The sequence below is a fragment of the Mercenaria mercenaria genome, chromosome 4, assembly GCF_021730395.1.
Source record: "Mercenaria mercenaria strain notata chromosome 4, MADL_Memer_1, whole genome shotgun sequence".
Taxonomy (NCBI): domain Eukaryota; kingdom Metazoa; phylum Mollusca; class Bivalvia; order Venerida; family Veneridae; genus Mercenaria; species Mercenaria mercenaria.
The window spans coordinates 42,990,649-43,004,498 of record NC_069364.1 but is presented as its reverse complement, the minus strand read 5'-3'; the positions used below and the strand labels follow the sequence as shown (position 1 = coordinate 43,004,498).

The 13,850-nt window shown below is 32.9% G+C and overlaps 1 protein-coding gene across 1 annotated transcript in view; it reads left to right on the top strand.

Moving 5' to 3' along the window:
- The window catches only part of LOC123551568 (uncharacterized), a 50,958-nt gene extending 43,185 nt beyond the window's left edge, over positions 1-7,773 (top strand). Inside the window, exons 2-3 of the mRNA XM_045340602.2 lie at positions 11-171; positions 5,369-7,773. Of these exons, the coding sequence (XP_045196537.1) occupies positions 11-171; positions 5,369-5,449 (242 nt within the window). The 3' untranslated portion in view covers positions 5,450-7,773. The remainder of the gene's footprint in view (positions 1-10; positions 172-5,368) is intronic.
- The last annotated feature ends 6,077 nt before the right edge of the window (positions 7,774-13,850 follow it).

Here is a 13,850-nt window from a genome sequence, read left to right as displayed (position 1 = left end):
TTCTTTTCAGTATGTCCAAAATCAGAGCATAACAATGACATGTTAGCTTGTCCCACTCCTGATACGTGGAAAAGAATACATTGTATTGACTATTATTCATTGTGTGACCGGAAGATAAACTGCCCAAACGGCGAAGACGAGGACCCAATCATGTGCTTATTTCACTCTGCAGTAAGTTGTATTTTTATAATCTCAGGAGATATAACTGTCAAGTAATAGAAAATAATTTTAACTGACTTTGGTTATTTAAGAATGGCTCCTTTTTATGTCAAACTGGAACACAAACTTAATGCATATATATACTGATTAATTATATACTCATTTCGATGAACTTAATAAAAAATCGACCGAATATTTTCCTAAATTGACATGCTTAGGCCATGTTGGAATACAACATCATTAGGTGTGTGTTATTGTAGGAAAAACGTTCCGTGTATTTTTTCTTAACACAATAGATTAATAACAAAGTACGTTATCGATACAAAGAAATACTATTCATAAGCACGTGGTTTTGACGGAAATAAATAAAAACTTGCAAGAGTGTAACAAAATGCGAGATAGTGAGAATATGAGACATGTGGCTAAAACAGTAAACGACTTAATTATTGAGGATAATTAACAAATTCTTTTTTCTGTAATCTCTTATGTAATGCCTTATTATGAGGTGAAAAAAATATGTGTGTGTGTGGTGGGGGTGGGGGGGGGGGGGGCGGTCAGGGACTTCATGTTTGATGTTTGTAAGGCATATCAATATGAATAAACACTTGTGCCAATATCATGTAATGGTTACAATGTTCGTGTTAAAATTGAAAGTTAATCCGTGTCTGTTACTTTTTCTTAGTCTGCCTTCAAACAAGAAACCCTTTGGAAAAAGTCTTTAATGTAAAACTTATGAAAGTAAAAATTAATAATAACGGCTTATCTTATCATGTCTTTCTGTTTCATTCTACATAATTTATATAAGGCCTATTATAACTAGAACTGTGTATAATTTAAATGTCCCGTGAGTAAAAAAGCTTTTTCGGTACCAATTTGTTTTCAATCGAACATCTACGTTACCAACTTATGAAATTGGAAAGTTACTAAGCCTGTCTTGCACGTGCAAAATGATTTATTTCGCTCGTGATCTTGCACTTGGCCTTATTATTACGCTAAAGCACATTTATTTCATAAGTTGTGTGTTGCTAAGCAATAAAAATGCTATTGTTATAAAATCTAAAAATGTCTCGTTGAAAGAAGAAGCATGGAATTAGAATGATGCACGCGAGAATGTGTCACAGAACGGTTTTTATCTAACTATAATAAAATAAGCAAGTCTTTTCAAAGTTGTTAAGTTTAATTATTCAGTTTTATCTAATAAGTAATTTGAATAGGTCTTTTACAAGAATGTTCGGCCAGCAAAATACCTCTTTTTCTTTCTTTAACGATGCGACAGCGTCCTTAAAATCCTCTAGAATGAATAAGCATTGATCACAGCTATACCAGGAATTAAAAAAGGTACTGATAACCACATTTTCTTAGAAGTTAAAACGGGTGAAATCAGTGTTAAACTAAAAGTCTATCTTTTCGTACAATTCTAACTCGCAGTTTTGATATGTTGACTGCATAGATCTTGTTACTGACAGTTGAATTTTCATTGTTTATATGCTTCAATGTCATGACATTTTTACACAATGTGAGGTAAAACATTAACCATTTTCAAAACAATTTTTAGAAGATGTGTATCATCGAATTCATAAAAGTGTGAGGGGTCGGTTTGAAAAGTCCGTAAGTGTAACTATTAAATTACTGATTTATATCCAGCAAACAGAAACCGTTTTCTTCATCAGCTTTATGTAGGTTGTGTTAACACATTAATGATAGTTGAAAGCAATGTTTTATTGCTTTTTTGCCAATAGTTAACTCGGTCTTTAAGGAAAACTGCACATGTGTTTTTAGCTCACCTGTCACGAAGTGACAAGGTGAGCTATTGTGACCGCTTGATGTCCGTCGTGCGTCGTCCGTCGTGTGCGTCGTGCGTAGTCCGTCGTCCGTTGTCCGTCAACAATTTCTAAAAAAATCTTCTTCTTGAAAACCACTGGGCAGAATTACACCAAACTTCACAAGAATGATCCTTGGGTGGCCTCCTTTCAAAATTGTTCAAAGAATTGAATTCCTTGCAGAACTCTGGTTGCCATGGCAATCAAAAGGAAAAACTTCAAAAATCTTCTTCTCAAATAGAGCTTAGATATTTGATGTGAAGCATTGCCTAGTGGACTTCTACCAAGTTTGTTCAAATCATGACCCCGGGGTTAAAATTGACCCTGCCCCAGGGGTCACTTGATTTTACGTAGGAAATTCTTTAAAATCCTCTTCTCAAAAACCAGAAGCCCTAGAGCTTAGATATTTAACATGTAGCATTGCCTAGTGGACCTCTACTAAAGTTGTTCAAATCATGACCAAAGGGGTCACTTGATTTTAGATAGGAAAATCTTCAAAAATTTTCTAAAAATAAACCAGAATGCCTAGAGCTTAGATATTTCACATATAGCATTGCCTAGAAGATCTCTACAATTTTTTTTCAAATAATGACCCCGGGGTCAAAATTGACCCCGCCCCAAGAGCCACTTGTTTTTACATAGGAAAATCTTCAGAATTTTTCTAAAAATAAACCAGAAGGCCTAGATCTTAGATATTTGCCATGTAGCATTGTCTAGTAGACTTCTACAAAAAATGTTCAAATCATGACCCCCGGGGTCAAATGGGGTTACCTGATTGTACATAGAAAAATCTTCAAAATTTTCTAAAAATAAACCAGAAGGCCTAGAACTTAGATATTTAACATGTAGCATTGCCTAGTGGACCTCTAAAAAATGTGTTCAAATCTTGACCCCCAGGGTCAAATTGATCCCGTCCCAGGGGTTACTTGATTGTTACTTGATTGTACATAGGGAAATCTTCATAAATTTGCTAAAAATAAACCAGAAGGCCTAGAGCTTAGATATTTGATACGTAACATTGCCTAGTAGACTTCTACAAACTTTGTTCAAATCATGACCCCCGGGGTAAAATTGGCCCCGCCCCAGGGGTTACTTGATTGTACATCGGAAAATCTTCCAAATAAAAAATTCTAAAAATCATCAGTTTGACATTTGAAACATGTAGCTCATATTACTCAGGTGAGGGATCCAGGGTCATCATGACCCTCTTGTTCATTATCTACTCAATAATACGTGCAATATGTTTGCTTTTTATTTCGGTTTAATACTTGTAGTAGAATTGTTCATTCAAAAAACAAGAACTATTCCTATGCCTCAGAACAAGATGATAGTAATTAATTATTATTCACTTCACTGCGAAATCCTTTCATTTCGTGGGCATGTGGATTCCAATATAAGAACATAAAATGAATGGAAACTTTACTTGTTCTTCTGGGTGTAAATTTATGGTTTCGTGGTTATATAGTATATTCAAAGGATTGTGTCTTCTAACATGATTTGATTTTATTGCAAGTTCAAACTGGTAAGAGAACATAATGACGTCAATTATGATGTCAAATTGCCACATGACTTCCTGCTCATCACTCCTCTGATAAATGAAGTCCACCAAAATTTAAAACAAAAATCAATTGAGCATGTAAGACTAATTGTAATTTGGCCTGTTGTCTTATCTATCACCATTTTATCGCTCAGATGTTTTGATATGTAGTCACTCGAGCTAACGCTCTCGTGGCTATGTTCATGCGCATATGAACACTGAACCGCGACAAATCAGGCGACAAATCAGTCGAATGCCTTAATTATCTGATACATTTATTCCTATCCGCTTCAAAGAAGTTAATGGAATTGTGAATCAAAATAGCTCATGTTATTTTTATTGCCAAACGTTGGTATTATGCTGCTAGTCTGTCTTATGTAGACTGTAGTGTTGATATCGACTGCTCGTAAACAGACTTTGTTTTATTACCAACAATGTAATTGTTCTGTAAAATATATCTGGTGTCAACCAAATGCTTGGTCTTAATGTTTTACGAGTTTAAAAATTCAATATGGTTTTATTTGACAATATTTCTTCATTCTCTCATACGCAGAGTAATGGACAAGCGAGTTAGTACATGTCCGTAATGTTAATCTGAAAAACATATAAAAGCACATTTTTGGTTAAATCACTCTTTGTTCTTTGTTCATTATTACATTACCAGATAAACTACCTCAAACCAAATACTCACACGGGAAATAAATAACTTTAAGATGCAATAACGTCATGCCATCAATACTAATGTTAGGCTTGTTCTTCCAATATTGACTTCATAGCTTGTTCAGTTTCCCTTTAGCACACTGTGCACGACACTTCTATGAATATCTTGATTATTGCAACAAACATTTATATATAGTTTATAATACTGAAGAAACTTCGTCCTTAAATATGAATTTTGCTGAAACGCAGAATTTTCTGAGAGTGACTTTTAGTTTTATGTTTTATATGGTTTCAAACCAACTTTTTTCCTGATTACACAGAACCTATATCAACGCCGGTCCATAATTTATGCCGTATATCAATACTCTCCACATGCTTTCTGGGTTAATGGGTATCAGTATTTGAATATAAGAAAATTAATTTCTCATGTCATGTAACAAAACAGTATTTGAACGAATGTGTATACAGAGCTGCTTTCCCCACAACAGACTCATATTCGTATAGTTTCATTTCTATAAATGGGTAATGTACAATGTGCCTGTAAAAGGTATAGTGAGCGATAGATGTAAAAGTTAAAACATTACCTCTATTAAGAAATAATCCATTTGACAATTTCATTTTTTCAGACCTTAAAGTGGCATTATAAAAACACACAAACTATTTTTGTTGTCGTTTCTGTTATCTCTGTTACATGTTAACATATTTAAATACAACATGAATATTTACTTTTTAACACATTACAACGATAAATCTTTCGAAAGTAACCCATTGAGCCGTGACAGTTACAAAATCATTAACTAACCAAAACCGAATACTTTTGCATTTATGACTGTACTACGCAACGTATGTAGTTCGTAATATGTTATCATGTTGGCTATAAACATATCTAATCCTAAAGATGAAAAAGATGACACTACTTGCCATATAGTGATCCACACCCAAATATATTCATAATGAGAGGCTTATCTATTTTGCTACAGTCACCGCATAATGAATTTACTTCCATACGTTTCATCACATGAAATGATCGTGAAATAGTGTGCCCATTTTCTCTGAAATATGTAAGTGTTTCACTGTTGCACAAACATGTCAAAGAATACCATAGTGCGGAGTTAGTAAAATTGTTTACAGCATGCTTGTACATGTAATGTAATATCATGACTAATATATTTCTTTTCCTTTTTAATTTCAGACGGACATGAAAATAAAGAATATTATGGAAACTATGTATAAACTGTACAGAAAATCACAGGAAAGACAGCCGTATTTTTGAATACCAGGAGCAAAGTCTCGCGCATGCGCGATATTTGTGATATAATTAGAAAGACTGGAGAGTGTATTTTACTGAAATGCTAATTTAAGGCAAAAAGATCAAATTTGTTAAAATATTTTTTTTATTATATATTATATTTCTTGTTTGGAAATTTATTCCCATTTTTAGACCAAAAAGCATTCTGTCTACTTAAATTTGGTACATGATGTAGGTATAGTTATCAAATTTCTAATATTAACAAAATTTCAGTTAATGAAAAGGTATATACTTCCTCACTTACTAAATTAACCTATCTGACACAACTTCTTTTTCTTGTTGAAAATGTTATTTGAGCTTTTTGAAAAATACGTTGTATTGAAATTTACTGTGGTATTGTCGTCTTTACACAGCTGTATATCGCAAAAATATATTAGGTACTGAAATATCATTTCACCTAAAAACGTAAGCATCTCAAAAAGTATAGAAGAAACAACCGGATAAAATAAATTATTAACCTGTTTCATTTTCTTGCTTGTTTTTCCAGAAGCGTACTGTGTACTATAACATTACATTTGGAAATTATTAAGTATGTGATACTTCCGTTTTGTGTTACATTTTGTATTTTTTTTTTGTTTAAACGTGACTTTAATGGAATCGAAAGCATTTTGTCTTATGATTTTCTACTGATAAAGTGTTTGTAAACATGAAGCTATATGGAAAACATAATTATATTACAGCCTTTTGCATTAAAATGGATGTCTGTCCTAAAGGAAGAAATGATCTTGTATAACTTTCTGAAATTTACTTTAAAATTCTTAGTGTGTACAAGTTTTCTATATAAATTTATTTACAAGAGTGACATTTGAAGTTATGTTTTTAGTAATGAAAGTTTCTTATTTTTCATTCATTTGAACGATATATCTAATGCTAAAGTTAGGCTTTACTTCTACTGCAGAAAATACAACTGTGGTTTTGACTTAAATATATATTACAAGGTACGTTGCAGTGACATTTTCAAACAGAATGTATAATATTACTGCTTTGCAGCTTTCCATATTTCTTTCGTTTTATTCGTATTAAAACTAAACATTCTTTTATAGGAATTTCTTGCCAACTGTTGTAATAATTAGTAAACGTCAGTTTTATTGATAGTTTGAAACCTTAAGTTGATCCATGCTGTGTTGTCCACTTCAATTGTCTGTTTTCTTAGGGACCATCGACATACTTTGTGATATTTTAGCTGTGGTTGGCCCCATGTTCTGTTACTATGTGTCAAAATGTGTATGTTAATGGATGATTTGTTATTGATTCTGAGGACTTGTTCTATTTAAACAAACCAAGTGGGGAGAAAGCCTTTCTAAATTTCTTCTTCACTTCCAGGAAATGTTCGTTACAATACTTTAACGACAAAACAATATATTAGAAATAAACCAGTTCTTTCTTCATAACAGTATCCGTTCGTTAAAGCAATTTGACTTCATCACAATTAAGCTAAGCCGCTCATATATCGATGAATCTCTTATTTTTATACATAGCCGACACCAAAAGCATCAATATTCGAAAACCGGTGTGAACGTTCTTATGTTTACAGGAAACATTTAAGTGTGGGCACTCATTTTCCTAGATCATTACTATCCAGTGATCTTGATTTCAATTCAAAATTTGAAAGAAAGTTGTTTACGTAATTTTAAAAAAAAAATTCATTAAAAAGACATTAACATCTTGGCGTTATAATGATTAACTTATAATAATTTTCTGGTGTTCATGTATGTGTAAACCCAGAGTGCACACAATTATCATAATGTTTCTTGACTTTATTACACAAGTTTGTTATTTCTGCCCTGATCAGTTTACTACTTTACATTATACGTGCATTGATTTTAAAAGAAGAAAGTATGAAGAACTTGTTAATTTTGTTTATTGTTTTATATAGCTTTTACCCACATTTCTAAACTCCTTTCACTGTTGTAAAGTTTTAAGCCAACTGAATTCTGAGCTCGTTATATGCTAAATTCACAACCTAATTGTACAATGATACCTGTCATTATGTAAAATACAAGCACTATAATTTACCCACTAAAATGAGCGTCAATGAAAATTAAGATTCAATTACTATTACATGGATATGTCAGAAGTGGTGTATGATGTAATGGTCAAAATATGAAGCTTTGGCTAATAGTTCAATTTTGCATCGCGGGGAAATGATTTCAACTTTACAGAACGCTTAACATTAATTGTGGTACTAATCTAAATTATTTATTTGTAAAATAATCAATAGATCAAATCAAGTCCTGATCTTTTATTGAAATAAAGTCTATAGAATAAATAAAAAAACAATAAATAGCTTTTTGTTGTTTCTTTTACGCCATATGTACTGTTGCTCAAAATTTATATTATACAGATATATATATATATACATTTACTGATGTTAGTATAAGGTTGCAATTCGTTTTCTAGAAGTTCAAAAGGAAGAAACAGATTCAGCATTAGCACAACATTACTTGATTGAGGAAATCTACAAGCACTCACGTGAGGGTACTAATTGATGACAGTTGTTCTACTTATTCGATATTCTATAAAAGGTCTTTTCTCCTAAGCAAGTCATGCTTAATGCCAAATTGTCATGATATCGTATCAATTAGACGAAAAACATGCAGAGATATCGTGTCGCACGGCCTGTTCCTTTTATAGTGTGTATAGTTGTCATTCCATGTGGCTGCATGTCTTCAAATTTTAGTAATCTTCTGGAATCTACGAAACGTAACAAGTCCGGCTTGCGCTTCGACGAAAGTGTTAAAGGTATTACTTTGTAAACATGTGATTTCATTTTCTTTTATATAAGATGGCAAAATATGTCGGACTATCAGCGTTAATATTCAACATGCCACAAGTATGGAAAGGTTAGGGTAATCCAAAATGTTTAGCTATCGACAGAATATGTACTGAAATCTTTTAGGTCAGACTAAATTTGAACTAAATCAATTAAATATTTCAGCAATAATATTCTAAGTGATATCTACAATTCACCAAAGTAAATAAGAACATTTTTATAGAAGTATTTTATTTTTCAAACTGTATCTATATGGTGAAGTTTTTGTAGACGTTTCACTTTATTTGTAAATATGTAGTTGAAGAAGGTGTAATATAGTATCTTCTGACATTTAAGAATATTTGCAGTCTGAAAAGAACAATAAAATATGTGAATAGATAGAAGTATAGAATGCAACCAAAGAAGAATAATAGCAGACTCGGTTTGATCGAGTCTGTTCATGAGAGGTAATGAAATGTGCAACACGTCTCACGTCACCTAGCACATCTATTGAATGGACTCCATGATACAAAAGGACCAGGAAATACAACAACACTGAATCCAAGCCACGTTCAAAGAACACAGCCGCCAATCAACAATTTATTTGAAAATAGGCGTATGTTTAATTGCTTTCACACCGATCGGGTTCATATAAATAGTTTTACATATATGAATGATACAATAAAATTAAATTGAAGTAACAAACAGACACAAACATGCGTGAATAGGAAATACACAACAGGGCACCGCCTTTGAACTGTCAGTGAAAAGACCACATCTTGGTAGTTAAATTAGTTTATTGGTTCCAGTTTTCACTATTGAACCCCAGACATATACCTTTATTGATTTAAACATATTTAATGTATCTATAAGTCATTAAATGAATAGTATACAACAATTGAGATAAGGGAATTGGACAGAAAGCTAATTAGCTTACGGTTGTCCTTTCCCCGAATTCCTTTATTTCATGTGAATACAATTATATCCTGGCAAGGGAATCTCCTACACAGGTACCGGTAACCACAAAAAGACACTGTAAAACAAAAATATGATAATGTAAAGATATATTAGACCAAACGCATGGAACAGCAAATGTATGTACTCAACGACTTTGCAGATGTCACAGCACCAAGGAATCGTCATTAATGACACAGCGGAGAAGGACAATTATGAAATAAAGGAACTTATGAGTTAATTGTCACAGAGCCCTTACCTGCTCAGTGATCGCACAAAAAGGAAATCATAGTAACCAATTGTACTTTTGATGAAAGAAAGTTTGATAATTCTAATAACAAACGGATATGAGGTCTATGGTTATACCCTGAGCATTTTTTTGAATTTTACAAAGGACTTTAGTCACTATCATATACTTCTAGCCTACATTTTGAATGCAAAATTCTCCTTAAGTATTTAAACAGTACCCAAATCGTTTCGAATCATATATAAACCAATGTGTTAGTTAACTTATTACAGCAGAAACTGGTTTGTATCTGTTCTTATCAAGATGTTTTTCTTATTTAATCTAGGCCAATGTGTATTTTTTGTTGAACAAAAATAGAATGTTTAATTTCCATAATAATATAATGTCATCACTTTACGGAAGTTTCAAATATATTAAATTTCAGTTGAAAAAGTGGCAAAATATGTCTATTCAAGGAAAAAATAACATTTTAAGATTAAATTCTTATAAATAGATAAAAAAAGAGAACGATAGTTTTTGTAAACAACCTATTCTTAATTATTCTTAATTTAAACTTACCTTACTTTCTTATCTATACACTGTTCGTAATGAAAAGTTATTGATGCATTACATGTGTGAATAGGAAAGCTACATGTAGGCATTGTAACTAAAAATACAAACTTCAAGTAGGAGCTATCTATATTAATTATATGTGTAGTTACCTGCATTAAAATACAAGAACTGAAAAAAATATTAATGTATAATTTCCTGAAAAAGAGTTATTTGAGCTGAAAAAAAATGATCCCGGGTAAAATATTTGGAAAAAATGGAGACAACTCTGTTTAGACTTTATGATAGGCTTAGGTGGCTATTGACCTAGAACCTCATGCAAACTATGCGCTTTTTACCTCTGTGCATGGAAAAAGCATGCATACTTGCCACATGGATTAGCAACCTGAATACAAAACTATGTAAAGATCAAATAATTGATTGCCCTAGGGAAGGGGGGACATTCTCTGTGATGAAATTTGTCAACAAACAGAAGATTTTTTAAAAAAAACGTCAAAACCCACAGAATTTCACAAGGTGAAATATGTTGGCAAGGCTACTGCTGGAAAGAGAACAATCTCAACTACCCACAATATTCGTCAAAGTATGGGAAAAATATCTAGAAATATGAGAAATTCGAAGAAATCAATTTCAGGACTGTAAGATGCTTGACTGTGTTATCATGCATGGCATTTAACATCGACAGGTTACTTTTCCTTTGTACTGATATAATACAGGATTAGGAATAACAAACGGTGTTTACTCAACAATTTCACTATATAAACTGATTATTTCCCTTGTGTAAAGAAGGCTTAGGGTAAGTCTCTACTACATGTATAAGTGACCGGTCAGTTTTATTACAGTGGTTCTGTTGGTTATTTAAGTATATGTAATGAATGTATAGCTCTGTTATAAGTGATGGCAGATATGTGTGTGCTGTAAAATATTAATACTAAGAAAGAGGAGCTATCTTATCAAGGTTAGGGGTGGGTTCTCGCTTGGGATCAGTGGCACAGACAATATTTGGCTTAAACACGTAATAAAAATGTATCCCACATGACAGTTCTTTGTTGGGCTTGCCTAAAGAAGCTGAAAAGCTACCTCGGGACGAGTCTGACTGCAACCCTACTAAGATAATGTTGTGCAAATCAGGCCTGAAGTTGTGCGCAAAACACATTCGAAATGTGTAATTTGTTGGGCTAAAGTAGAAGCAGGTCGCTGCATAAAGATTTCACTTGAAACTAGGCGGGACCTTTTAGTTTGTTTTCGAGTCTAGCCGTATTTGTATATGACATTTGCATGGTAATACCCCAGTCACACATACGGCGCGGATAGCTACGTCTAGCCACGGATAGAAACGTAGTAATCCGTATCGAACCGTACCTTAACCGTACGGATTGGTACGGTTTGATACGGATTACTACTTTAAGGTACGGCTCAGGTACGGATCGATACGGATTACTACGTTTGTATCCGTGGCTAGACGTAGCTATCCGCGCCGTATGTGTGACTGGGGTATAACCGAACTGACACATCACTTTCATGGCATCACACTGAATGTGAAACTACTGTCCTTGACCTATGCATTACAGGCATATCAATGCCAAGCGTTATTTCTGTTGGATTTACTATAGTCAGGATCAGATTAAATGCCGTGCACATATTGCCTCTTTGTTGTGGTGTTTGGGCCTAGTCCGCCACAAAGAACAATTTTCAATTTAGTTTTTACAGAAAGAAGAACATGAAGTAATGAATGCGTGTGACAATTAGTATGTGTCTAAAAGAAATGAATATAAACGCACAGAAAAATATATGAAATAATAATTGAAAAATATATATAAAAATACAAAAAAAAAAAAACAAATAATAAAAAATGGAAAACGAATAACTTCCTAGTGGCGTGTGCGTCGCGAGGAGGGCATGCAGTGTGTTGCTAGTATTTTACAGCACACATTTGCCAATCTACTGCAACAAACAACTAGGATAAGTCAATGAAAATTTAACCCAACGAATAACAATGAATTCAAAGTAATTGCTTCTATCACTACTATGCAGGTAAAACATACCTATGTGTACGCCTTGCAAACATTTTTATGTTATCTGAGTTACAAACAGTTGTAAAAATAAGTAACTATCAAATTATTTAAAATGAATATAAAAAAAGTACTGGTTAGTTTATATTTGGGAACACCCTGTAGTTATATTTTTTTTGTTTAAAAAAAGTGTCCCGACCCCACCCCCCCCCCCCCCCACCTTGCATTAAAACAATAGTCACAAAAGCATGTATAATTAATATCTACATGTGCTGACAAAATATAGTTTTGATGCACGGGGCTGGGAGAGAACAATGTTGTATAAGGAAAAATAGCTTTTATATGTATATAACAGGGTACGTAATTCTGTTTGGAGCAAAAAAAAAAAATCACCATTTTATGAAACAAATATTGAAAATTTGACTTGAAGAAATAATCTCAAATATGTATTTTGTCGGTATTTGTAATTTAATATTTATTTCTTAGTGGTTTAATTTTCACTCTTGGAGTAGGCAAATTCATATAGAAAGTGTCCGAAGTTCTTACACAATAAAAAAAGTTGTTCAAAAATATTAGCATTTGATAGAACTTGATGCAGAACTGCTTTTAGATTACATTTGTATAACTATTTCCGAAACACGGTGATAAAATGAAATAAAAGCAAGGTGTGGGAGAGTTTAAGTAATCTCCCTTGTCCAGTTAAATTCCATATATGTTATACCATTACTGAATAATTATTGTTAATGCAGCGAAACTAAATTTTAATTGTATCGGTATCGTAAACGCATGAGCTCAAATTTCTTTGCGTAGAATTCAACAGAAGCTTACTTTGTTAATACGTTTTGTTTGGTTTAAATGTTCCACCAATTTTATTTTAATATTGAAATAATATGTAGGATCCCATAAGGACATTATTTCTTGTTCTGATTGAGGTGTGGGCAAACACCCTGACCTTTTAATGTGTAGCTTGATGTCCTTCTTACATGAAAGCATTCGACATTCCAAGAAAGGGTTATAAACAATAGTCTTGCAGAGACTCGATATTAGCTACATTTACCATATGACTACTATGGTGAGCCCGAGACTGTGTACGTTTAATATGAGGAAAACAATTAACTACGTGTTATCATACAAATCAAATCAACTTAACTTTACAACAATCAAGACAAGCAAACATAAAACCACAATATTATGTCGCTGTCAGGTAAGTCAGATTATAAGATAAGTAAGATTGCCTTTCGAGATATAAGACAGCAACTGTGTTTATTTTATGTATCTTCTCCGCTGTTTTCAGTCTTGTAATGCTAGTTTGGTGAGATATACAGCGTTCCTGGTTTCTGTAATGGTGTACGTTACTCATGGCACAGAAACAGAGAAGAATGTTGGACCACTACACATTATATGTATTGTATCAGGTTAAACGTTTCGAACACGCAGACCTTTCTATTGTTTAATTTAGCATCGGCTTTGTAAGTGCTTATATTGCTTATATTACGGTTTATCACATTTCATAAACAGACCCAGCCAATTGAGCCATATTTATTTCTTTCATTTTGCTTGCTTTAACGTATTATCTATAAAATAGAAATCATATTTTTCTATCTTTTTTTCTGGAGAGAATTTGAGAGTCAGCGACCTATCTCAAATAGAAAATTGTCAATTTGTTCGAGTAGAATCATCAAAAATACTGAAAGGTCGTCTTACGAATCATATATGCCTTCTATTCATTTACCTTACAGATTAAGAGGAACAAATGTAAACGACCTTTACTCATCGAATGCTCCAAAGAAAACAAAAGGTTGTTAACCTCTGACGCGGCCAGAAAATGAATCCAAGACTTCCAGTACTCGA